The sequence below is a fragment of the Aureobasidium pullulans genome (genome assembly GCF_000721785.1).
Source record: "Aureobasidium pullulans EXF-150 unplaced genomic scaffold scaffold_3, whole genome shotgun sequence".
NCBI lineage: Eukaryota > Fungi > Ascomycota > Dothideomycetes > Dothideales > Saccotheciaceae > Aureobasidium > Aureobasidium pullulans.
Window position 1 is genome coordinate 220,615 of NW_021941023.1, and position 24,516 is coordinate 245,130.

At 51.0% G+C, this 24,516-nt stretch overlaps 9 protein-coding genes across 9 annotated transcripts; 6 read left to right on the plus strand and 3 right to left on the minus strand.

Annotated features, from left to right (window-relative positions):
- Positions 1 to 1,448: 1,448 nt before the first annotated feature.
- On the plus strand, positions 1,449 to 2,312 carry M438DRAFT_352280 (uncharacterized protein; the record flags this gene model as incomplete). Its single annotated transcript, XM_029906782.1, has 1 exon — positions 1,449 to 2,312. One exon carries the CDS (start codon positions 1,449 to 1,451, stop codon positions 2,310 to 2,312), a length of 864 nt encoding a protein of 287 aa, XP_029763629.1.
- An 892-nt stretch (positions 2,313 to 3,204) lies between these two features.
- Positions 3,205 to 3,820, minus strand: M438DRAFT_342624 (UPF0057-domain-containing protein). The gene is made up of 3 exons (XM_029904804.1): positions 3,751 to 3,820; positions 3,517 to 3,651; positions 3,205 to 3,459 (listed from the first exon to the last, which is right to left on the minus strand). The coding sequence occupies exons 1-3, from the start codon at positions 3,765 to 3,767 to the stop codon at positions 3,438 to 3,440; spliced, it is 174 nt and encodes a 57-aa protein (XP_029763630.1). The 5' UTR covers positions 3,768 to 3,820; the 3' UTR covers positions 3,205 to 3,437.
- Positions 3,748 to 4,517, plus strand: M438DRAFT_125327 (uncharacterized protein). The gene has a single exon (XM_029898775.1). It carries the CDS (start codon positions 3,885 to 3,887, stop codon positions 4,335 to 4,337), a length of 453 nt encoding a protein of 150 aa, XP_029763631.1. The 5' UTR covers positions 3,748 to 3,884; the 3' UTR covers positions 4,338 to 4,517.
- A 69-nt stretch (positions 4,518 to 4,586) lies between these two features.
- Positions 4,587 to 5,348, plus strand: M438DRAFT_362340 (NAD(P)-binding protein; the record flags this gene model as incomplete). Its single annotated transcript, XM_029907575.1, has 2 exons — positions 4,587 to 4,674; positions 4,734 to 5,348. Exons 1-2 carry the CDS (start codon positions 4,603 to 4,605, stop codon positions 5,346 to 5,348), a joined length of 687 nt encoding a protein of 228 aa, XP_029763632.1. The 5' UTR covers positions 4,587 to 4,602.
- A 1,496-nt stretch (positions 5,349 to 6,844) lies between these two features.
- On the minus strand, positions 6,845 to 7,805 carry M438DRAFT_371868 (uncharacterized protein; the record flags this gene model as incomplete). Its single annotated transcript, XM_029908299.1, has 2 exons — positions 6,845 to 7,391; positions 7,582 to 7,805. The coding sequence occupies 2 exons, from the start codon at positions 7,803 to 7,805 to the stop codon at positions 6,845 to 6,847; spliced, it is 771 nt and encodes a 256-aa protein (XP_029763633.1).
- Positions 7,806 to 10,416: 2,611 nt separating this feature from the next.
- On the minus strand, positions 10,417 to 13,603 carry M438DRAFT_362342 (uncharacterized protein; the record flags this gene model as incomplete). Its single annotated transcript, XM_029907576.1, has 1 exon — positions 10,417 to 13,603. The coding sequence occupies one exon, from the start codon at positions 13,601 to 13,603 to the stop codon at positions 10,472 to 10,474; it is 3,132 nt and encodes a 1,043-aa protein (XP_029763634.1). The 3' UTR covers positions 10,417 to 10,471.
- Positions 13,604 to 17,660: 4,057 nt separating this feature from the next.
- M438DRAFT_371869 (putative arabinan endo-1,5-alpha-L-arabinosidase A) lies at positions 17,661 to 18,840 on the plus strand (the record flags this gene model as incomplete). The annotated part of the gene is made up of 3 exons (XM_029908300.1): positions 17,661 to 17,666; positions 17,809 to 18,208; positions 18,269 to 18,840. 3 exons carry the CDS (start codon positions 17,661 to 17,663, stop codon positions 18,838 to 18,840), a joined length of 978 nt encoding a protein of 325 aa, XP_029763635.1.
- A 1,608-nt stretch (positions 18,841 to 20,448) lies between these two features.
- On the plus strand, positions 20,449 to 22,282 carry M438DRAFT_125419 (mannan endo-1,6-alpha-mannosidase-like protein). Its single transcript, XM_029898776.1, has 2 exons — positions 20,449 to 20,927; positions 20,983 to 22,282. Exons 1-2 carry the CDS (start codon positions 20,583 to 20,585, stop codon positions 22,072 to 22,074), a joined length of 1,437 nt encoding a protein of 478 aa, XP_029763636.1. The 5' UTR covers positions 20,449 to 20,582; the 3' UTR covers positions 22,075 to 22,282.
- Positions 22,283 to 23,031: 749 nt separating this feature from the next.
- On the plus strand, positions 23,032 to 24,195 carry M438DRAFT_267249 (fructose-1,6-bisphosphatase; the record flags this gene model as incomplete). Its single annotated transcript, XM_029900166.1, has 3 exons — positions 23,032 to 23,159; positions 23,213 to 23,997; positions 24,053 to 24,195. 3 exons carry the CDS (start codon positions 23,032 to 23,034, stop codon positions 24,193 to 24,195), a joined length of 1,056 nt encoding a protein of 351 aa, XP_029763637.1.
- Between the last annotated feature and the right edge of the window lie 321 nt (positions 24,196 to 24,516).

The window sequence follows — 24,516 nt, forward strand, 5'->3', positions numbered from 1 at the left end:
TGTTCATCATATGACGGCCACAAAGTGTGAAGAGAAAAGAAAAAGGAAAGCAAATTCTGCATACCATTTGATATTTGTTTGATCCACTCAACGCGCATGTTTCAGCAGCGATGAAGGAAAGTGTGTTACAAAAGGCAAACCCTCTTTATCATACATGTCAGCCCGAGCTCTTGTAGACTGGTTGTTGACAAGGTGATTGTGTTGGCGAAAGTCAGTGGACGAGGTTTTCTAGGCCTGTCACAGCGTTGGCATATCTTGCTCATTTGGTTTGTAGTCGGAGCCCAGTGCCGCTTCATCACACGAGGAAGGTGGTGTTGTAGAGGATTGTGAAGTGTACCTATCAATCAACATTGTCAGTGAGGTTCATAAGAAGAGCTTGTGAAAAAGTTGAGATGTGTGTAAAAGACTCAGAAATAGCCATTTGATATCGGCACCGCTCCGAAGAGCTTGGTCGGTAATTTCCAGCGTATATAAACGTTCAATTGTTCATCAGAAAATAGGGGAGGGTTGGTGAAGTGAGTGAAGAGAGAAGATAACGCATACCTTTTGGAGAGAAGTCTCTTCGGTCGACATTTCTATGCGCGCCGAAGAGACGAGTGAAGATGCCGTGCGCCTAGTCAAAGGGACAGCATCGTGCGCAGAGATGTTGCAAAGCGCGCAAGTGAGCGGAGCGTTGAGCGGCGCGTCAAACTCGATATCTATTTTCAGTCAGTCTTGTGCGCTTGAACAGAAAGCCGAAGCGAAGAAAGATTGTGATTTTTGTTGTGAGTTCAGACTGACGTGCTTGCAAATGCGGTTTCAGTTCTCCGAAGAGATCAAAGACTCTAGTTTGATTGCGGTATTGCGGTTTCATCAGGTTGGATGGGGAGGTGAAGAGAGAATGTGCTTACCATTGGGTTGAGACAGCAGCGCAGAGCGCGTGTTTTGCGCTCTGTTGTGCTGCTGTTGGAGAGAGGAGGAAGTTTCTGCAGAAAGCAGCTCTGGTTTTGTAGTGCAAGCTTTCGCAGAAGATTTTGAGCGGAGAAAGGTCTGAGCGGCTTCGCTTAGTAAGCTGCTTGGCATCAGGTCGACTAGTCTGCTTCGGGACACCTCTCACTCTCCGCTTCTCGGAGCACCCTGGCCGTGGCCATGGATACCTCGTTTGTCTTATCCAACCAGTCTGATTGCTTCAGTCTCTTCTTGATTGGGTAGTTTGCACCACTCCTATATACTCCTGGGCCGTCTGCCTCTTTTTACATTATCTGGCTAGCTTGGTGGCTAATCTGGACACCGGCTTTGAAGGATTATCGTACGAGACATCAACAATGCAGTGAGATCTAGTCATCGGAGAAGAAGCTGAGATATTAAACTGTATATCTTGCTGACATACTCGGACTACTTGACTTCCATCTTATCCCACGTATTCACACTCGGGTTCATCGTTCTTCTCGGCGTTGACTCAAGACATCATGTCTATCCCACGCCAATGCTGTGCCAGTGGCTCCCTACACACCGGAAAACCGACCGGCGAAATATCCAAACTCCACGGCTTCGACGTCTACATCGCCTCTCCTGCCTCGAACAATCCTAAAGGCATCGTCGTCATCCTACCTGACATCTTCGGCTGGACTCTCCCAAACACTCGCATCCTCGCCGACAGCTTCGCCGAAAAAGGAGACTTCTTGGTCATGCTCCCAGATCTCATGAACGGCAATGTGTTTCCGCAGGACTTGATCATCAGCATAAAAGCGCTCGATGCTACTGGTCCCTTCGCTTGGTTGATCAAAGGATACCACTTTCTCAAGCTCGTCTGGCGCGGGTGGCCTTTTCTGAAGAACGACAAGGCTCATCTTGTTCGCCCCAGAGTCATCAGCTTCTTCCGTGGTCTTGCATCTTCACACCCTGGACTACCTGTAGCAACGGCAGGCTATTGCTGGGGAGGTCAATGGGTCGTGGAGCTGTGCAAGAACAGCGAAGATCAGAGAAACGAGGATGGGAAGCCTTTGGTTGTCTGCGGTTTCACAGCCCACCCATCTCGCTTGAAGATTCCTACCGACTTCGAGGAAGTCCAGATGCCTCTCTCTGTTGCGGCAGCAGGTATAGATCAGCAGATCCCTGTCGCGAAGGCCAAGCAGATTGAAGGCATCCTGAAAGCCAAGACAGCAAAGACGAAGGATGATGGTGTTGAGCATGAGTTTAAGATGTATGAAGGGGTGCACCACGGATTTGCCGTCAGAGCAGGCGAGAACGAAGGACATGAGAAGGAGTGCGGGAAGAAGGCCGAGGAGCAAGCTGTACAATGGTTCACAAAGTGGTTCGAACAGTCGCGATGACCAGTGGTGAAGCTCCTCTACCAAAGCCAGCTCCAAAGTTGTCCAATTTCTCCATATTGCTGAAGGCACTTCCTGCTGTGAATGGAACCTTCCTGCTCGGAGCCATAATGGTACCGGGTGCACCTATAAACAACTAGCCACTAACAACCCACTCTGCCGTGGCAAGGAAGCCTTTGCAATTGCGTTACTTCACGAACGATACACTTCCCTACCATCTACTCCCGAACCTAAAACGATATACTCGTGCGTAACTTCTGTGAACTCCTTCCGATACCCTGCCGAATAGACGAAGCAAGGGGCTTCACTGAACAGCGTTCGGTACCCGGTTCGGCTCGCGCTATTCCGTATGGACGGGAGGGGCGGGAGAAGCAGCACACACAGGCCGTGATAGTTTTGCGCACGTTAGTGCCGACGCCGATGGCTTCGGTGTTCGAGATGTTGATGAAGAAGAGAAATGAAAGGTGCGGGTGATTAGAGACCATGAGGAAACGGTAGTGGACGTTGGCAGCAGAATTCTTGGCAGCATAATGTCCGAGAATTGTTGCGCTACACCGCGTCCTTGTTAGCAAAGTCATTATCGTGTATGTGCAAATGTACATGTTTCAAGGGATCACCAGGCTGTCAATGAGAGAAGCGACCTTCTTAACACGCGGCAAAGGCGGTGGAGGACAGGCGCAGGTAGAAGGAAGGCTGAGGAACCACGGCTGATCTTGATGGTCGGGCAACATGATCAGCCGTGGGGAACGATGACACTGGAACCAGTCACGAAGAAGGACGGATGGGTGGTGTAGTTAAAAAGATTCGTTCTGTGTACTATTATACAGTATTACAACCTAAGCAAGGTCATATCTCAGCGCTTGCCGCCAGCGGTCATGGAAACCACTCGCATCCGCACCACTCGCCGTTCCAGGTAGCGGTGTGTCTTGCGCGAGGTCGAGAAGAGGATGCGCGTCGGTCGAGGGCAAGTGTAGAAGAAATGTCGTCAAGCGTTTGGCTGGATCGAAGTCGGCGCTCGGTGGCTGGCACGGCGCGACTTGAGGGTATCGCAAAGAGGAAGAAGGAAACAGGTTGTGTTCATGGCGCCGGGTTCATCATGTAAGCCGCGGAGGGCTTTCGTCGACCATCTTAATACTTGAGAATGATGTAGCTGCGAGGGAGGTCAGTAGGCGCTCACGGAGAAGGAGGTGTCGCTCAGGTGACATACAGGGCGTGGATGATTCCGGGAATGTAACCAAGGATGGTCAACAAAAGGTTGATGAGGAGGTCAGCACCGCAGCCACGCTCGAGGAAGACACCAAGAGGAGGGAGGATGATGGCGATGATGATCTTGATGATGTCGCTGAGAGTATGCTGTCAGCACGCGTCGCAGCTTGTGTTCCCTTACTCTTCCGCCGACCGGAGCCCGCGGAAGGGAAGGGAAAGATGAGGTAAGACTTACGATCCGGTGAAAGGCATGCTGGCGGTGTTGGACTGAAAGTCTTGGGTGTTGATAGATTTGTGAAGGTGTGGCTGGTAAAGTGGATTGCTAGATGCTGGTGGAGAGGGAGCAACCCAAAGGGCAAGCAGCGTTTTATGTATGCAAGAAGCAGGGACGACCGCCTACGTCAGCGTTCCTTCCTTGGCAGCCGGAAGTACGCTTTCACCAGACAGTCCATGGCAACGCACCAATTACGCATCACCGTCAATTGCCTTTCTCCCATGAATCAAGTTATTTCCTCCTGTTCCACCATTTTATCGACATATTGCTCTCCCCTCCCGCAGAAAAGAGACCAAAACATGTACATGCAAGGGGAAATTGGTAGGGCGCGCGTTCATGCTTCTATTCCTGACCTGCCTTTTTACCAGAGCTCCAGCCACTCGGATTCAAGTCCTACTGAAAATTGCATGTCTCCGTACATACGACCAATACGCTGCGCGGATCCTGAGGTGCCGACGGCCAAGGCCATCAGGCTTCTTTTTTTTCCCCGAAGATACCGAAACCACTTTTCAACACGCGTTTACATTCTTGGATGCCTTGGCTGGTAAGGCTGGACCTACTTCTGTCGGCGTGCCTAGAAAGGGATGCAAGATATGGTTCGTGAGCCTCATGACACAAATGAGCCACATCATCAGCCACACTTGCGCCACGAAACACGTCAGAGCTAGCTAATCTCTCCCCATCGTGGTGCAGATGACGAGGAGATCCTCCGGAATTGAGCACAAACCTGCGACCTTCCTTTCAGACTTCCTTGAAACAAAGATCATTCCAAGCCATCTTGCATCACACCTGCCTCTAGACCGTTAATCAAATATGCCGACTGCCGTAGTGACTGGTTGCAACTCTGGTATTGGACATTCCTTTGCGAGAGTGCTCATTTCCGAGGTAAGAAGGCAATCGAATAATGCATGCGTCCGGCACAGCATTCATGCCGTCAACTGCAGGGTTACGAAGTCATAGCCACCGATTATATTGAAGGAGACCAACTCAAGGCTTTGCAATGCCGCCATGCTCAACTTGACGTTCGCTCTCCCGAGTCCATTTCAGCCTTTGCTTCGTCTCTGTCTGGCCAGCCCATTGACATGCTACTCAACGTTGCTGGAACTATGGCAAAACATGAAGACGACTCTCTCGAGACCGTGAGCAAGGATACGTTGACTCGGATTTTCGAGACCAACACTTTTGGACCTCTACTACTGACCCAAGCCCTGCTGCCAAATCTTCTCAAGGCATCCGAAGCGCGTGTCGGTATCGTGTCTTCCCGTGTGGGCTCTATTGCAGACAACTCGACTGGAGGCATCTACGCTTACCGTGCCTCCAAGGCAGCCGTCAACTCCATTGGAAAAAGTCTTGCCATGGACCTCAAGGATAAGGGTATTGTCGTCACCTTGCTCCATCCAGGCATCGTCAAGACTGGATTAGACCCAAGCGCTGCCAACACACCTGAGGCCGTCCTACCAGATGAAGCTGCGTCCAAGCTCTGGAATATCTGGCAGTCCAAGGGCATAGAAGATACAGGCAAGTTCTGGCACCGAGAAGGACAGGAACTTCCATGGTGAGACTCCCAATCACCAGCTAGCACTCATACTCACCACAATCCATCTGTTAACGACAAATATAATATCTCCTTCTGAACGCTCGTTCTCGAAATCACATCAGATATTGCCATAGCCTCGCGCTCAGTGTACTCTTTCAAATATAGTATTGCACCAGAACGGCATTAAGTGCACAAGCTCGGATGTTTGCTTAACTGGCATTGATGACCTTAACACAAAGGGCCAGCACAATCGTTCTTGGTCATCACCTCGAGATCCCTCTACCAAACAGCAATACCTGCCTTCTATTTCGTCTGACTCAAGCTTACCATCATGACGCTTCCCATCCCAGTATCTAGGACTTGTCACATTGACTTTGTGGGTTGTGAAGATGATCACGATACTTGGACCCGGCTGAACAGTCATCATACCAGTACACTTCAAGCCTGCTATATCTCCTACTATTTCCTCCGACCTTAGTGTCTGTTCATTCGCACAATCCATATAACCTCCGTGTTAGATACGACTATTCTCTGAAACTCCCCAAGTCCTTTAAAGTCCCACGTTATCGTACTACTTCTACAGGAAGGAGCAACTGAGGGATTCTTCTCTAGCCAGCACATCTTGCCAGTGGCATCCTTTCTGCTCCTCTCTTCATCTCTAGGGTTCATCTCTAGGGGAGATAGGTTCAGTGTATCTGTCTTTGCTGTTTTGCACTGTTCTAAAAGATGAATCATACAAGCCACATAGTTTCTGTCACGTCGCAGATATACCGTCATAGATATTTAGTGGTTTGGTCTCCTCCGCGAACATCCGAGTGTATCACTCTGCTGGCTATCGAAGGAGCAAGGAGGATGTCACCGGTTCGAAAAAAGCAGAGTGGGGGGCACATGATCACGTACATCCTTTATTTCTGCTTTTGTGACCAAGAAGAGAAGAAGAAGCGTGTGATCGTATTCGGCCAATGCCTAAGGCAGCCACAAAGTCGTACAAGAGAAGTAAAAGTGTAGGAGGATGAGATAAGCTGATCTTCTTCTCTCGGAACATGACCTCGTGTGCTTCAAAAGTCATCCGCATCCCACTCTGGAAAAGTCATCCTCCGTGATTATTAATATTGGTATTCGTCCCCTTATCGTTACGCCTTCAGGAGCCAATTCGTCATCTTTGCTTTCCCCCCTGTGTGAGTTGAATGTTTCTTCAGCATAGCCTTAGGTTGTAGATTGTCTGCCATATTAGGAATGGAGGTCGATCGGTGGGGGTCCTTTGCATGAACTGCTTCTGCCTGCACTGCGCCTCAGGCCAAGCAAGTCCTGCATAATCCGGCCTCAGCATCTTCGAAGTGTATTTTGATGCATGTAGGACGCGTTGCAGGATAGTCCAGGGCTTCGTGACCGGTGGATGTGTGCGCGTGGTATTCATTCACTCTTTGGTCGGATCTTCGGGAGCGATGAGGGAGTGATGAATCTTGGAGCGGTAAGGTTGTGTTGCGATACTCCTGCAGCGAATGGGTGTGATGTTGTTCATCCTGTTCCGTCGGGTCGCCATCTCTGCAGCTGTATGTGTTGTTGTGTCGTGAGCTGTTTGAGCTGCTGTTTCATCTCGCCGATCTCTTCGCGTTGAGCCTCCCACATGCGCTTGAGCTCGAAGTTGTCAAGCCGCAGCTTCTTCAATTCCGCTCGGACGTCCTCTTCCGGCAATTCCTCATTCTGACTTACAACACTCATACGCTTGCGCTTACTCGCTCGGCCTTCATCTTCAGAGTCGTGATCAGATGGTGCGGTTCCGGGCGTGGGTGCGTCTTGCGCAGCAGCTTCTACACTGTCCACGTCTTGCAGTTTATGCACCCTGCGTAGATGCTCCTGCAGGTTCTCACGACGTGTGAAGCCCTGTTCAGTGTGTCGCTTGCAGTGTTTGATCGGACAGAAGAGCTGCTCCTTGGGTCCGCCGTGCATGCCGTGGACTTCGCGTTCATGACGCAAAAGACCACCCGAGTATGTGAAGCCCAGCAGCTTGGCGCATTGCGGCTTGTCGCACTTGTATGGCCGTTCGTGCTTGTCCATGTGTTTGCTGTGCAATGAGTTAGCATGATGTGCTGGTAATTCGGTGTCGGTTTCGTTGTTGATTGGTCAGTCGCGGGTCATTGGGCGTGGCTTTTGGGCCGCAGCACAAGGACCTTGATATAACGACTTTGGCATTGAATCAAGGCCACGTCCAGACCTATCGACTGAGGCAATCAAAAAAGTGACAAGGTACTTACTTCCATTCGCATTTGCGATCAAAAATTTGGTGGCAATTTTGACATTCGAATTTACCAGCGTCGTTATGTTTTGGTGCAGACCGGCGGTGATTTAGAGGTTTGAAGCTCGTGGGCGAAAAAGCGATCGAACTGCTTCTTCTTTCGTCGTCCTCTCCATTCTTCGTTGGTCGAGCATCCTGAGGATCCGAATCATCTGCGGGGCTTGAAGATTTTGCGGGCGACATCAGAGGCGACTCTTTTAGAGATTTTTGATCTGCTTCGGAAACCGCCATCGAAGGTCCGGCAAGGGATGATGTGTACGTGTTCAATAATGGAAAGCAGTCTTCCAGATGTATGGCCGAATTTTGAGAGAAAGGTCGGTCGGAATCGATGGAGAAATGTAATTCAGAAAGCCAGTCCGGACTTTGTATCGAGTCTTGTTGACACCCGACTTCAGCAGTGGCAAGACAAGGACTTACAACTAGATCGGTAAGAGGGTTCGCCGTCACCGAGGACCCGTAGAAGACAGTGTTGGCAGTTCTATGGCCATCCACGTAAGTATCACGAGGCTGAGTCGAGCGTGCATTACCGCTTCCTATTATATACGCGTTAGTCGGAAGCCTGTCAACCCTCGATGGCTGCCTGGTGAGCAACGCCGCTCACCCAGAAAGCTTGACTGCAGCGCCACTGTGGCGTGCCGGCTGCCTCCGTACGCACAACCGTACCCAATCAATCGCAGATGTCTCTGCGACAAAATACTCAAATACAACCTGAAAAATTGCAAGGAAAAACCGCCACGCCTGAGGCAAAGCTTTGAGCTAGGAACTGTCTCTGCTCGGCGTCTATCCTCGGCGGCAGTAACAGTGACCATTCTTCGTAAAGGGAAGGAAAACAAACAGCAGGGCTGTGCACTCACCGTAACTTGCTTCTGGACCATCATAGCCGAGCAAATCATGAGCCCAGAGGAGGACTTCGCCGCTAGGCATCAGTAGATTGCCTTGGTCGTCCCACTGGTAATCGTAGTTGTCAAGAAATTTCCAGCAGACACCCCACAGCACTGCCAGCGATGGTCGGATGCTCCAAGGCCATGTTGTGCTAAGCGGATGCCTTGCGTCGGGGTATTCAAAAAACCATGCCTCGCAACGTCGCGACTGCTCCCTCTGGCATTCGAAGATGTGGTCCAGAATTTTCGGCCACGCCTCGTTCAGGAGAAACCGCAGCAGGTCATTTTGCACACAGAGGAGCAGGTGTTCCAGGTTTGCCGCGAATATCGCATCGCCAAAATGTGTCGACTGGTTCGTAGTATCTTGGGCACCACTCAATTTGAGAACGCTGAGCAACCCATTCGTCAGGGCTAACAGTTCTGCGACTTTCTTGACCCCACCGTTAAAGTCGATGTTGTACCATTGGCTCATGAACGTGCTGTCAACCGCGAGGTCCGCAAGAGATGTTCCTGGAAACAATTTACAATCGAGCTTGGCGAGAAGACTGTATGCGACATGTAAGTCAGTGACGCGCGAACCTCCTTGACCAAGCCTCGAATCATTCGCGGTGGTGTAAGAGTGGCTGTTGTTTTCCAAATTCTTGACGCATGATCCACGGCGTTTGACCAGCTGCCGTTGAATCCGACCATCGGACATGACATCCAGCACTTCGTCTTCCCACTCATCATGTAAGTCATCCTGAGTGCTGGCATCGGAGGCCTTAGTTGTCGTAGTGTGAGAGAGCAGGCGTGTCTTGACTCTGTTCCGGAAAGAGTTAATGAGCTGAGCCATCCGGAACGTCGTATAGATGCTGTTTGCCATGACAGCCGACATCCTGCTGTCTTTGGCGGTCATCCCGATGTCCTGAGTACCATTGCTGCAACACGGTCTAGCTGAGAGCGGCGACACCGGAGGCGTCGTCAGCTGAAGTATGTCGGTGCCTTTGACCATTATCACTTTGGTAAGAAAGAAACGATATAAGGACCAAGAAGTGGCAACGTGAATTCTATTTACATACAAGCATCTACTAAGAAGGGTGGTGGCCTTTTTCTTACTCTCTCGATCTTTATCACTGAAGACGTCAGCCGGGCGCATGCTGCTTGACCGGTCAACCTGAGGCATCAAAAACGACTACGCCTTGCTAAATAGGCAGCCCGCGCCTCCTTGTTCAGCTCGCCACTTCATAGATTCTTACCATAACATAAGCAGGTCTGTATTTCGGCCCCCAGAAATTGACGGCAGACATGGGATAAATCATTGATTTCTGGTCGGTTTGCTGGCAGATGGGCGGGTGGTAGACATACTTGGCTGCATGAGAGCTGTGGCGGTGCATGCAGCATGTGTGCTCCGCCTCCAGGCAGCGAGCCGCAGTATTTGTCGTGATTTCAGGCAGCAATCGGGTCGACATTTATACCGCTCCCTAACATCGCGGGCTTGCGACCTGTCACCTGTTGGGCCTTGCTGTCACGATCGGGTCGTGTGATTGCAGTCTTGCTACTATCGCTACGCCATGGCTCTGGTAGACTAGTTGACGAGTCAGGACTTGAGGTGTCTCTCAAGGATATCACAACAGTCACTTTCATTGGTCCCTCTAACTCCTGACACCGTGGAATGTCCTTCTGTATGATCCTTCTAGATGGCCTCAGGCAGTGCCAACGCATCACGGATCTAAGTGCTCAGTGGTTTCCGAAGTCAGTGCTCTTTGAATGTCAACGTAAAGCAAGCAGATATTGGAGAAAGTGTTCAGTGTAAATTTAACCCCATTTAGAGCTATCTAAAGTATATATTATGCCGTCTAGGGCAAAAGCCAAGCGATCTCCATAACACCATTGCGTGTGAACTATAACTAATCTCATATCCTTCTCCTACGTGCCTCGTGAAACGTGAAAAACAAAAAAAGGAAAATAGTGGGCGAGCGAATATCGTTCCTAAATCACACCAGGGATAAGGATACCGCTGGAGCTCTTGGTAGGAGTGGCCGAGGGAGTAGAGCTCTTGCCAGAAGATGCAGATGAAGTTTTGGTGACCAAAGTAGTCGCCGATGAAGAGACAGCAGCTCCAGCGCCGCCCAAACCAAGACCAGCACCGAGATTTCCGACTGTGTTTCCAACTCCGCCAGTGAGTCCAGTAACTACGGGTGTGAGTGCTGAGGTGGCGCCCGAGGCAACTCCACCAACTGCCGAGCCCGCTGCAGATGCAACACCAGTGACTACAGGTACGACCACAGCGGTGGCATCCGAGGCAGCTCCACCAACAACAGAGCCGGCGACAGATGCGACGTTTGAGGCGACTCCACTGGCCACAGAGACGACATTGCTAACAAATGTGGGAACCGCGGAGGAGGCAACCGACACGATCTGGCTAACAGCAGTGCCTGCAGCACCAACGACTTCTGAGACATCCGAGGTAGCTGCAGCAACGCCCTGGCTGACACCTGAGACGACTGGCGAAACAATTCCAGAAGCTGCGGCAGGGACGTCAGAGACGATGGTGTTGAGAGCAGTCTCGACGGCGCCGGCTGCACCATCGACTACGGGAGTAACGAGTGATCCAGCAACAGATGTAATAGTTGAGACAATGTCTCCAGCGTCGCCGACAACACCAGAAACTGCAGCGGAGGGAAGAGCGCCGTTCAAGAGGCTAGTAGCATCGCCAGCGACAACAGTGAGGTCGGTGGCGACTCCACCAAGGAGACTAGTAATGGTGGCAGGAAGGTCGGTAACATCGGGAAGGTTGACTGCTCCGGAGATTGTGACGGAAGGGAGGTTGGCAACGACCGACTCGATTCCGCTGACTGCTCCGGACACACCAGCAGAAGGAAGGTTGGCAACGACTGACTCAATTCCGCTGACTGCACCAGAAACTCCAGCAGAAGGAAGTCCAGTGATCACGGGCAGACTGACTGGTACGATTGGTGTAATAGAAGGAAGGTCGGCGTCGGGGATCAAACTGCCAAGGAGACTGGTAGCAGCAGATTCAACACCAGAAACAACACCAGTAGCGACAACGACAACACTAGAGAGGATGCCAGTAGATCCAAGGTTGATACCGCCAACGAGATCGGTGGCAGCGACAGCGACACCAGAAAGGACACCAGTGGATCCAGGGGTAAGACCGTCAACAAGGTCGCTGGCAGCAGCAGGAAGACCGGTTGCAACACCTCCGAGGATGCTGGTCAGAGGAAGGCTCAGCCCGGAATCAGGGGCCGTGCTGGAAGGAGCAGAGGAAGCAGAAGTCGAAGCTCCGGCGGAGACGCTCACACCAGCAGAAGCAGAAGCGGAAACCTGAGCATCACTTGAAGCTACCGAGGAGGCCTGCGAGACGACAGAAGATACCTTGGAGCTGACACTAGAAACATCGCTGCTGATGACGGAGCTTGCTTGGGAGACGACAGAGGATACGCGAGAAGTGACGCTGGAGACGTCACTGCTGATCACCGAGCTTGCTTGCGAGACGACAGATGAGACTTGCGAGCGAACACTGGAAGCACCGCTGGCAGTTCCAGAGGTGGCTTGAGAAACGACAGAGGAAGCCTGCGATCTGATAGTTGAAGCACCGCCAGCAACTGCGGAGGTGACCTGCGAAACGACAGATGAGGCTCTGGAGTTGATCGTGGAAACATCTCCGGCGACTACGGAAGTAGCTTGGGAAACGACGGATGAGACTCTAGAGTTGATGGTAGAGACATCACCTGCAACCACAGAGGTGGCCTGGGAGAGGACAGATGAAGCTCTGGAGTTGATGGTAGAAACATCACCAACAGCCACAGAAGTTGCCTTCGAAACGAGAGAAGAGGCTCTGGAAACATCGCTAGAGACAACGGAAGTAGCCTGCGAGACGACTGATGAGACCACGCTCGATGCACGGCTGAGAACAGACGACAGAGCAGATGAGACACCGGATCCAACGCCAGTGGGAAGTGTGACACCTCCACCAAGTGTAACGCCTGGGATGGTGACAGAGAGACCAGGCACTTCAACAGACACACCAACACGGGTTGCACTGGAAGAAGGTGTAGGCTTGACTGAGATAGTAGTCTTCTGGCCGTTGCTGGTCACAACTGTCATTGACTTGCTGGTGAAGCTGGAGCCAGCCTTGGAACTGCTAGACAGAACGACTGAACTGAAGACGGCAGTCTGAGTGTTTCTGCTTGAAGTAGAGCCCTGCTTGATGATGGTGGTGGCAGACGAAGGAATGGCACCGCGGCTGACGCTGCTTGATTTGATGGAAGAGCTGGCAGGCTTCACGGAGCTGCTAGCGGGCTTGATCGAGCTGCTTGCGGGCTTGACTGAGCTGCTGGGTTTGACGGAGCTGCTGCCGGGCTTGACAGATGACTTGGAAGTGCTCACAGCAGCCTTAGTGCTGGACTTGCTCGAGGTCTTCAAAGTAATGACTGGGAGCTTGATAGAGATGCTGGACTTGGTAGAAACCTTGGAGCTGCTTGAAGCAGGCTTGACAGCGGAGGAAGTAGGCTTCTTGCTGCTGGAAGAAGATGAGACAGGCTTCTTGCTGCTGGAGGCGGATGAGACGGGCTTCTTGCTGCTGGAAGATGAAGATGTCTTCTTCGAAGAGGAAGAGCTCTTCTTGCTTGTGACGATGGGAGCGACAGTAACAGTTGGCTTCTTGATAGAGACGGATGCGGAAACCTTGACCGAGCTGGTCAACTTCTTGATGCTCGAGAGGGTGAGCTTCTTGCTAGAGACTGGTAGGAGAGCAGTTGAAGCCTTCTTGGAACTGCTGGACTTCTTGGTAGAAGAAGAAGGACGAGCGGTGGTCTTGGCTGATGAAGATGGCTTCTTGCTTGAGGAAGAAGACTTCTTGGTGGAAGTTGTTCTGTGGGAGCCAGAAACCTTGACTGTAGCCGAGATTCCAACTCCAATACCAGCTCCGACGGTCAAAGGCTCGCGCTTGTCGAACATGACATTTTCTTGGGCAATGGCGTTGAAAGTATCTTGCCTCTCGACAAGAGTGTTGTCATCTCTCTTGTCCTGAGAAGTCAAGGGAGCGGCAAGAATGAGAGCAGGGGCGAGAAGGCCCAGAATAGCAGCTTGGCGAGCCATGATTGTGATATTAATTAATGAACGGGAAAATATATTAGAAGAAAGAAGTAACGATAGAGGTGAGGCGCAGAGGAGGCTTGTTCGTGTTGATCCTGAGAGTTCGCTGGAGCGGATGAGGAGATGAAAGGCAGGAGGCCATCCACCTTCTTATACACGACAGCCAGAGAAGATGCCATCGCACAGTGGATGGTGTATTGCTGAGTGTTCTTCTTCCAGCCAGTCTGGACTTGTCGTCAACCTGACAACGTCGGTATTACTGAAAAGTGGAGGCTGGAATGAAACAATCGCCTTGCCGTTGAGTAACAAGCCTGACGGTAGATGGACTATCAATTCAGGGACTGAGAATCGAAGAGCTTGTAGGTGCCGATCGTATGGTTTCTCCATGATGAATGGCGATGATCTTTGCCAAAGATTGACTGGGCAAGAAGGTCTCGAACAAGGTCTGGAAGTCGTGCTCGTCCGTTTGGAGGAATCCACGTAGTTACAGTGCCGGTTCGGGTCCAACAATGACCCCGATACAGCACTCGACGTTTTGTTGGCTGCCGTTCAGGATTGCAAGGCACAGCAATGGCGCTATACTGACTCCACTCACTATAGTGATTCAGGCTAATGCTTCTCCTCAACGGCCAAACAATGTTAGGGGTCTTCTGGGGTAAGTGGTAGAGCAAGCACGGTGACGACGGATCTGAGGTGACGCTGTGTTGGTATACCTTGCCGTAACAGCACCATGATGATGGTGTATCTGTACAATCTCGCAATCGCATTGTGAGATTGTACTGCAGAAGAAAACACAGTCGGTGTCGGTATCCAAGGGGATGGGATTGCTTCTACGGCGATCTCACAGCTTCCTTTGGTAGCACTAGAATCTTTCTAAACGACCGTAGGGCGGATTCGTTTCCAAGTCGCGCCTGTGGATCATCGGGTACCTGCAGCTTACGTGGATATGCAAGATCCTATACTAAAGAGGAATGTACGATCTAGGGACCAAGACCTAGACTATCCAGATCAGTATTGGTATGTTCGATCCTACCCAATCGAAGTGGAAGAAAGGTATCTGGGGGTGTAACGTCTGTCATCTAACGAACCACTGCGGAAGAGCTCGGCGGCTGTCATCCGAATCGTTTAGAGTAGGATTTTAGGGTCGGGGCGCCCGAGTCCCTTGATATAACGGCGAGGGAGGCTGACCGAGCAAACCCGACCGAGTGATTGAGATGGTGTCAGGGGCTGGAATTGAGACAGACGCATGTTGCGCCATCATTCGGTCACTGTATAGTCGATACCTCACTCATGTCGGAGAGGCTTGTCGCTATAGGATGGAAGATCTCCATGTCGAACCATGAAGGATGTCTGAGCAAGAAAGAACGTCGGACGATTGAGGATAAAGCCAAGACCTGGAGTGACAGCCCGACAGGCAAGTTTGTTTACGCTCGGACCAGTGACTCTATTCCTTCGCTCTTGCCTGTCAAAACATGGCGCAATACCATCGACCGTTGCTAGAGACCAGTGAGGCTACTTCATGTAAGCTTGTTTTCCCACCGCGATCCTAAGGATGCTGGTGGAGAGTCGTTATTGTCAAGATTTATGGCAAACGAATCGACGACGCGACGTGCTGAAGCCTCTGGTCCAAAGGTCGAACGGCGACTGCTTGCCTCCCACGGTCGTCTCTACTGGTTCCTCTGTCCCTTATTGGTAGGTAGGTCTTTTCTGAACGAGGTAGGCTGTCACTCAGGTCAAAAAAAGCTGCACGGCGCCTATCAGCCACGCCTTGGAAACACGTCACGAATCGAGGACAAGACCAATTTTTCTCAATCCAATTCTCCTGCTCCATTTGATCGACACGCACTTGACTCCCACCACCTAGCACCTCTGCTGCAAGCTTCTGTCTGGCTGGCTGTTGTCCGCTCCTGCCTTTCCCCGCAGGCTTTGCCGGTCGTCGTTCCTTCCCGAATCCCAAACCACCACCACCCATTTCATATTTATTTTTCCAAAAGGATCACCCACTCGACTCCTATACCATATAGCAGCGTGCCTTAGTGCAAAACGATGACTCCGCCGACAGGGTTCGAACCTGTGCTCCCTAGGGAATTAGATACCTATATCATGTTGATTCAAGTCTAACGCCTTAACCACTCGGCCACAGCGGATTTTCTGGCGAACGAAAATTGATGGTTCTCGACTCGTCAGATGGAAGGTTTGTGCTGGAGGTGGAAACAAGTACTCAGGTCACAAGGCTTACCATCTTACGAGAATAGAGGACGGTTTCAAAGTCCTGAGGTGTTTTTGTGCCAAGGAATAAGCATATTTCCTGGCCAGGCCAGCTTGCACTGTTCGTGCTTCCGAGCATGAGCATTACGGATTTGTACATGGTTCTGAAGCTTCAACTCCGAACTGGTTTCGATCAGGCAAGGGATCAGTTAACCAACCTTGTCACGCTGGTATTACTGTGACTTCGAGCAACACTACCAAGTTGCTAAATCCGTCCTGATGGCAGAGGTCTATGTAAGCTTGTTTGTTCGCCGCGATCTACTGCTGGAGGGCCCTTGACAATCGTTGTCAAGACTTATGGCCAGATTTGACGAAGCATTGAACTCTTGGAGCTTTGGTCATGGTGGTCCCGACTCCATGTTGCCAACACAGAGAGAGTGGACTCAAACGGTTCTCAGCACAGATCCACAACAATTCCTTTTCGTTGCCTTCGTACACCACAATCACACCTTCCTTTTCGATATTGACTTACGTGCGAAGTCTCTCAGGACATGTCTCACAGTATACTTTCCCACCGGAGTCTTTCTTATACAGCCGTTCGCTACTACAGAAAGGGGCTTGAGATGTGGATCCCCACAAGCGACTTTTTGACACCTACGCCCGTAGATTGTTCGTCTCCTTGAGGACGACCGAAGCATGTTTCTTGGCCTATCCACATGCTGTGCCCGCTCTTCTCCCGAAGGCACTACTCGAGCGATCCAGGCCATAGAACACCACCAATCTCTGGAAGCAATGAAAAGAACACACATTGCATGAATGACATGGATGACCACCTTGGCTGTTTCAACTTGTCACACACAATGCAATCAATTCTTGGACGCCAGCGGAACACGGCATGGTTCGAAACCACTCCCCCACCGGCTGGCTGCAGCGTGCCAAAAACCAAGCATCTTGCTAAAACGATACTATCCTCAAAGTAGTTGCTCTATCCTATAAGTAGAGCCTATTTTGCGTTTGCCAAGGGCAAGATATAGCACAACACCCCCGCAATTGTTTCAGCCGACAAGCCGCCAGCAGCCGCGGCATCCTTCAGTCTTGATATAGCGTGTTTTTTCACGTACCAGACCTTGCTTCGTGCCGACTAGAGCCCGTCGCATACCAACAAGTGTCAAGCAATTTCATGCATCAGGACCAGGACTGGCGACACATCTAGCTCTTATCCTGGATACCACGCGACGCTTATCATTACCATGCGTACCATATTTCCCCTTCATCTCGAAACAGAAATTCTCGGGCGACGACTCCGTGTGGCTGATAATGCCACTCTCACCTATCGAAACTCTCTCCGCAGATGCTCCTAGAGATCGGCATATCAAAGTCTGAACGATGGTAAAGGCCCGAGCCTTGAAGAAAACGCACCAATCGCGAAGACATGCCAGCCGGTACCTTGCATTGATAGTAGAAGTATCATCTTTGGCAAAGTTACATTCCTCTTCATGATGAAGCGAAAGCGACCATGTAGAGTCCAATGCTCGAATGTATCCAAGCTTTCTCCGTACTGGAAAACGAAGCGAGAAGGCTTGATCTCGGCAATTGCATCTCTGCAATACCCTGCCATATCGCAAAGCTCATCCGGGGTATACGCACCTTTACGGATCGAGTTCGAACCAAGGAGGTGCTCGACCACTGACCTTGGCACGTTGTAGGATACCACCCTAGACTCCCGCTAGTTCGTGCATGGTGCTTGTTGCTCGCTACCTCGGAGAATATCATCAGGTTAATATAATCGACACTCTGCTTCGTTTCAGCCATTGCCTTGATCATATCAGCCTGTGTTGACAGCGACCCCTTGATGGCTGTCTAGAGGTAGCGTGCAAGGTAAGGATACATAAACATGAGTCTCCCTTGTCGAGGTAAGAAGAATCAGTCTCGTCTCACCCGCTCTCGACCGAAGTCTTCATTTGTTCTATTCTATTCTGTTTCTGTTCTTCGAGATGAAGCTTTTCACCATCTTGTCGGGCGTTGTGTCGCTGGCCGCCACCGTCCTAGCTTATTCGAACCCTCTTTCGTGCAGTGGTACATGTACCAACGCTCACGACCCTTCTCTCATCAAGCGTACCTCTGATGGTACTTACTTCCGTTTCTCTACTGGAGGTGGTATTGCTATCCATACCGCTTCTAGCATTCAGGGACCTTGGGTCTACAAGGGTCAAGTCCTCCCCAACGGCGCAAATGTAGCCAACTCTGGAAAGACCGATCTTTGGGCTCCTGATGTCTCTCTGGTCGGCAGCACCTACTACCTCTACTACACTGCCAGCTCTTTTGGCACTCAGAACTCCGTCATTGGTCTCGCCACTTCCTCCACCATGGATGTCGGCAGCTGGTCCGACAAGGGCTCCAGTAAGTCACTATACATCGATCCATCGATCATACCTTATCTCAGCATCTAACATGATATAGCCGGTATCTCTTCGGACAGCAGCAAGTCCTACAACGCTATCGATGCCAACCTCATCAAGGTCGGTAGCCAATACCTCATGAACTTCGGCTCTTTCTGGCACGATATCTACCAAGTCGAAATGAAGTCCACCCCCAACACCGTCTCCGCCTCCGCCGGCCCCAGCTACAACACCATCTTCCAACCCAGCGGCACCCACGCCGTCGAAGGCGCCTACATGATCAACTACAACGGCGGCTATTACATGTTCTTCAGCGAAGGCATCTGCTGCGGTCTCGACAAGAACCGTCCAGCCGCCGGCCAAGAATACAAGATCAAGGTCTGCAGATCCAACTCTGCTACCGGTGGTTTCGTGGATCAGAGTGGAAAGAGCTGTACCAACGGTGGTGGTACTGTTGTTCTGCCTTCGCACGGAAACATCTATGCTCCTGGTGGTCAGGGTGTATACAATGATCCTAGCTTGGGTTGGGTTCTTTACTACCATTACGTTGATACCACTATCGGTTACGCCGATGGTCAGAAGCGTCTTGGTGTCAACAAGATAAAGTGGGTCAATGGATGGCCTACTGTTTAAGTCATTGGCACTTCTGATGGCATGGCATGGCATAAGCTGCAGTCTTTAGCCAAGAACTTTCGAAACTTATCTCGCCGACCTTTCCTTTGCATATAGGTCTTTTCTTTCAAGCTCATTGTTTCATCCCTTGTTGTTGTAATCAACCCTGGACTAGATCACTGTGATACAGGTCATTATTCAAAGCTGAAAAACGGTACGGAAGAAACCTCGCACAATAGAGCAACGTGATTTTTGGCCTCATTTTCAGCTCTCCCATCGATGGATCTCTCAAGTATCCAGCTGCAAAGATGCAAAAAGTGTTTGATGTCAAGAAAGTGTCCAGTGAGAGCCGCATCCCCATGTGCTCTCATCGGACGTTGCCTGATCCGAGAGAATATTGCGCATTGCACGTCAAGAGACTTGGCTCCGATGAGATGAACGATACCTAAGTAGCATCTAATTTGTATGTTATACGCGTTGTAGGAGCATGTAGACTGAAGCAAAATGAGAGAAGACCGCTTTTTGAGGAATATCCTACTTTTTTGGGTACTATGCCTGCCCAATGATATCTCACGTCCGCACACGTTGGATCTTATCTTCTACCGACACAATGGACATCCGTAAGAAGCTTCGTGATGTTGGACTCTGTCGTGCGTCTACTCGGTGGGAACTCACCAGTTCATCGGCTCCACATGGTGGACGAAATGTGCGGTGAGCGCTGGAAACATGACTTTATTGTTGAGGGCTCTTATACCACACAGCGAGCCCCCTTCCACCTAAAACGTGATCTTCAAGGCAGGGAGATACTCCTAAGTCTGTAGAACCACCTAGACGTCGGATGCGTGATCGTTGTGGATGGTTTGATAGATGATCAAATCACAGCCAGGGTAGTCCCCACAGCATCGAGACTTGGAAAATATCGCCCTACCAGATGCTCGCAACCAGATTTAAGACATGGTACCAAGACGCTGGTAAGTCCAATCGTTGAGATTTACAGACGATCGAAGGATCTCAGCTATCTGGCTTTGTTCCTGCAAACACTGTGAATTGCCATGCCGTACCTGGCAAGAACCGAGTACAATGAGATTGGTCTGCGGCCACGTTGTCTTACTCGCCATCACATAACGAACAAGGAGAAGCGCATAGGAGGACGTTGCACATCTGCTCCCAGGAATAGTAGCAATATTTTGAAGTGTTCACGTCAGCGTGCGAGGCTGGCGATTGACGTTGGCCGTTGATGAGGTTTGTGGTGGAGGTTGTCAACGGTTCACGGCTGGGCGCAGAGAAGTAGAAAGCTACACAAACAAAAGCTGATCTTCTTTCCTTCCATCATCAACATGGCGCATTTGTGGCTGCCATATTGTCGCAATTGCGATGTCATATGAATCATGTTCTAGTTATAAGAATGGCGACCTTCAGCCCGCCTCCAGGCTACTTACACACTCATTTCCCTGCCGCGGCCCAGAATACGAAGCCACAGCTGTATTTGGTATGAGACAGGCGCCTAACGGCTACCCAATTTCAGCCTATCCAAGACGATAGACGTTATTGGATACTATGGATAGGCAATTCAACACTTGATCGAGTTTTGTGAAGAATGCGCCTTCCTTGCTAACACGAGCTCATTATACAAAACCATCATGGCGCCGCCTTGAGTTTTCTCGTCATCTGCTACAGCTTTTCGTATTTTGCATTCAGCACTGGACTTTTGCGGACCATCTATTATTTGCATCTCATACGACCAATACTTATAACCGACCTCAATGAGACTCACACAATCCGTCGCAGCCGTAGCGGCATGCGCTCAACTTGGATATGCCTTGGATCTCGACGTTACATCACCAGACTCCATCCGCACAGCAGCATCAACTCTCGCACATGGACTCATGAACTACTACCAAAACAACAAGACAGACACACCGAAAGAGTCGATAGGAACACTCCCTTGGCCACTATATTGGTGGGAGGCTGGAGCCGTATGGGGCGGCCTCATCGACTACTGGGCCTACACGAACGATACGAGCTTCAATGATGTTGTCATGCAAGCCATGATGGCCCAGACCGGCACAGACAACAACTTCCTTCCCGAGGCATACTACAGCAGCATGGTATATAAACCCCTTGCACATAATTACCAGAAGCAGGTGACTGACAGCTATACAGGGTAACGACGACCAAGCCTTCTGGACCTTCTCCGCTCTATCGGCTCTCGAGTATGGCTTTCCCGACCCTCCGGAGGGCTCGCCTTCCTGGCAGACACTCGCCGTGAATGCCTTCGACTCGATGGCTCCCCGATGGGACACAGCAACATGCGGCGGTGGATTGAGATGGCAGGTCTTCTCGACCAATAATGGATGGACGTACAAGAATTCTGTCTCCAACGGAGGCTTCTTCCAGATGGCTGCTCGCCTGGCACGCTTTACTGGCAACAGCACCTACTACGATTGGGCTGAGCGTATCTGGGACTGGACTACCGCTACTGGTCTGATCGATGAGAGCTACCGCATCTATGACGGTGCTTCGACCACCGACAACTGCCAAGAGGTGCAACAGCTCCAATGGACATACAACCCCGGTATCTTCATCTACGGCACAGCAATGCTGTACAACTACACCAATGGCTCGTCCGTTTGGGAGACTCGTTTGACTGGTCTCATCGAGCAAGTCGACCAAACTTTCTTCCAAGCCGAAGACAATGCGACCAACGTCATGGTTGAAGCTGCCTGCGAGCCTTACGGTACTTGCAATAACGACCAGTTTAGCTTCAAGGCTTACCTCGCTCGTTTCCTCGCAAAGGCCATGGTTGTCGCACCTTATACCAGAACTGCCATCCTACCACTCTTGACCACCTCTGCCCAAGGAGCCGCTAAATCCTGTTCTGGTCCTAGTGATGGCGTTACATGCGGTCAAAAGTGGTACACCGAGTTTGATGGAAACTATGGCATTGGACAAGAGCTCTCAGCTCTCGAGGTGACTCAGGCCTTGCTGATTGACGAAGCGCCTGGATTGATGGACCACAATGATGTCAAGATCAAGCCAGCCACCACCTCCAGCACCCTCAAGCCGACCGTCAGCATTGGACCTGCGAGTGTTTCGGGCATCACCAGTACATCAGCCACTGCTACTGGCGCTGCCACATCTATGACCACAGCAGCGCCCAGCAGTACCTCCACTGGTGGTTCTGTCCAGAGTGGTGTTCCTCATATGAACGCTTTGATTGGAGGAGCCTTGATCGGTGCAGCCGCTCTGCTCTAGACGGCCAATCGACCGCCGTATCTTCTGGCACATTTCGGAAGATATTTGCGAGTGTTTCTACTTGCTCGACCTCGAGCTCTTATTCATGTCTAGACAAAAACATAGAGGAGGGTCACTCCAGCATAATGTATATATTCATAATTCACCTCATTCGGTCAAAAATATCCCGTATGTTTACCCATCAACAAAGCCGTCTGGTTTTCTTGGCACTCAGTCGCGAAGTCAAGATGGCAGATTTGGTCTGATCAGCCTCCACAGAGCAGAGGAGGCTCAACAGGCACTTGGCTATTCTACGTGTCTCCAAGGCTGGGTTATACCCGAAGTTGATCTGGAGATCGAAGAGCGTGGAGAATGCTATGGAGGTTTCAATGGGGCGAGCAATCGGGATCGTGACCGCAGAGTGCGAACTGACCAGCTATGATGCGGGCAAAGCCGGAGGCAGTACGGAGAAATACACCTCCCCCAGGCACGTTCGACTGCCCCTCATCAACCGTGTCTTCGAACCGGTGGGCGGCATTTTGTCCGCGCGAGTTATCTTCACTTGCGCCGAAGGCTGACCTCGGCAATTGACCCTGTACAAATACACTGGCAGCTGCTGTCGCGCCATACAACAGTAGATACATTCAATTGACAAGAGAACGATACCAAAACTTGCATCCGAGTCAACAGCAGGATCGTCCTTGTTGCTTCTCCACATCTGACGTTTTGAGCTCCGCAACACCGACCAACACTTCCTTTGTGACGTTGCCCGCTCTTCACTGTGTGCTTGGTACTTTCTGGCAGTCAGATTCTTTTTAGCTGTCACTGCCGCCCTCTTACTCCTCTCTTCTTTCTCCTCTCTCCATTCATCTTTTGTCCCACTCTACCTTGATACCCCTCACACCCCACCAAAGCTACATTACAGCTTGAAATCAGTTCCTCGCGACCCCTCAACCAAGTCCAAACACCAGATTCGAAATGTCCTCCAACAACGAGTCTCACACCGGCCCTGGTGGCTCGGAAGCCATCAACACCGAAATCATCACTCTCACCAGATTCCTTACCGAGGAGCAGACGAAACACAAGGAAGCCACTGGTGACTTTACGTACGTTTGGTCGAGTCAATTGTGTGAGTTTGCATTGCTGACAAGTCGCGCAGTCTCCTCTGCCACTCCCTGCAATTCGCATTCAAGTCAATTGCCTACTACATCCGCCGTGCCTCATTGATCAACCTTTCCGGTCTTGCTGGCTCAGCAAACTCGACCGGTGACGACCAGAAGAAGCTCGATGTCATTGGCAACGACATTTTCATTTCCGCCATGAGATCATCAGGTCGCGTGCGCATCCTGGTGTCGGAGGAAGAGGATGAACCAATCGTCTTTGACGAGCACCCCAACGCCCGCTACGCCGTCGCTTGCGACCCCATCGACGGTTCTTCCAACTTGGATGCCGGTGTCTCGGTCGGAACCATTTTCGGTATCTACAAGCTCGCTGAGGGTGCTAAGGGCACCAAGGAGGACCTCCTCCGTCCCGGTACCGACATGGTTGCTGCTGGCTTCACCATGTACGGTGCCTCCGCACAGCTTGTCATGACCATGAAGGACGGCCCCGTCAACGGTTTCACCATGGATAGTGCTCTTGGTGAATTCATCCTGACCCACCCCAACATGAAGATGCCCCGCAAGCGTGGTATCTACTCGGTCAACGAGGGTAACTCATTGTGGTGGGAGGACCCCGTCAAGGAGTGGTGCGCTTCTATGAAGCAGCCCGAGAAGGAGGGCGGCAAGCCTTACAGCGCGAGATACATTGGTAGCATGGTTGCCGATGCCTACAGAACTCTGCTGTACGGTGGTATCTTTGCCTACCCTTCGGACAAGAAGTCGCCCAAGGGCAAGCTCCGTATCCTGTACGAGTGTGCTCCTATGGCCATGGTCTTCGAGCAAGGTAAGCGATCTCGTCAGTTGTCCACATCAGGAACACAGCTAACACAACATCACAGCCGGCGGTCAAGCAGTCAACAGCAAGATGGACCGCATGATCGAAATCGTCCCCGAATCCATCCACGACAAGTCTGGTATCTTCATGGGCTCATACGATGAGGTGCAAAAGGTCATCGACATCCACAACAAGTACAAGAAATAAGTCACGAATTCAACACGAATATGATGAATATGCCGGTTGCTGGAGACGAGATTGTCCATACCTTATCTAGCTATTAGCGAGTACCCCATGATAATACCAACCTTTTTCGAAACTTCAATTCTCTGCTTTGATGGTCATTAGCTACGAACGCGCGTGTTGTGATCCTCCTTTGAGAATCTGCCTGAATGTTTTCCGTCATCGGCGTTTGATAGAATTGTTCCGTGTTTTCGGGCTTCTTACCGATGAGATGCCCCACCATCCCCCGCCTTGATGCTCACCTATTGCCGGGGGTCGACATAAGAGCCTCATATATAACTACAC

Bases quoted from the DNA above. Each gene is read 5' to 3' on its own strand.
- M438DRAFT_342624 (XM_029904804.1), bottom strand. The intron at 3,460-3,516 runs GTATGTCACCTG...CCTCCCTCGCAG, and splicing joins CCCGGAATCATCCACGCCCT to CTACATCATTCTCAAGTATT.
- M438DRAFT_125327 (XM_029898775.1), top strand. From the start codon at position 3,885: ATGTATGCAAGAAGCAGGGACGACCGCCTACGTCAGCGTTCCTTCCTT.
- M438DRAFT_125419 (XM_029898776.1), top strand. From the start codon at position 20,583: ATGAGACTCACACAATCCGTCGCAGCCGTAGCGGCATGCGCTCAACTT. The intron at 20,928-20,982 runs GTATATAAACCC...ACAGCTATACAG, and splicing joins AGGCATACTACAGCAGCATG to GGTAACGACGACCAAGCCTT.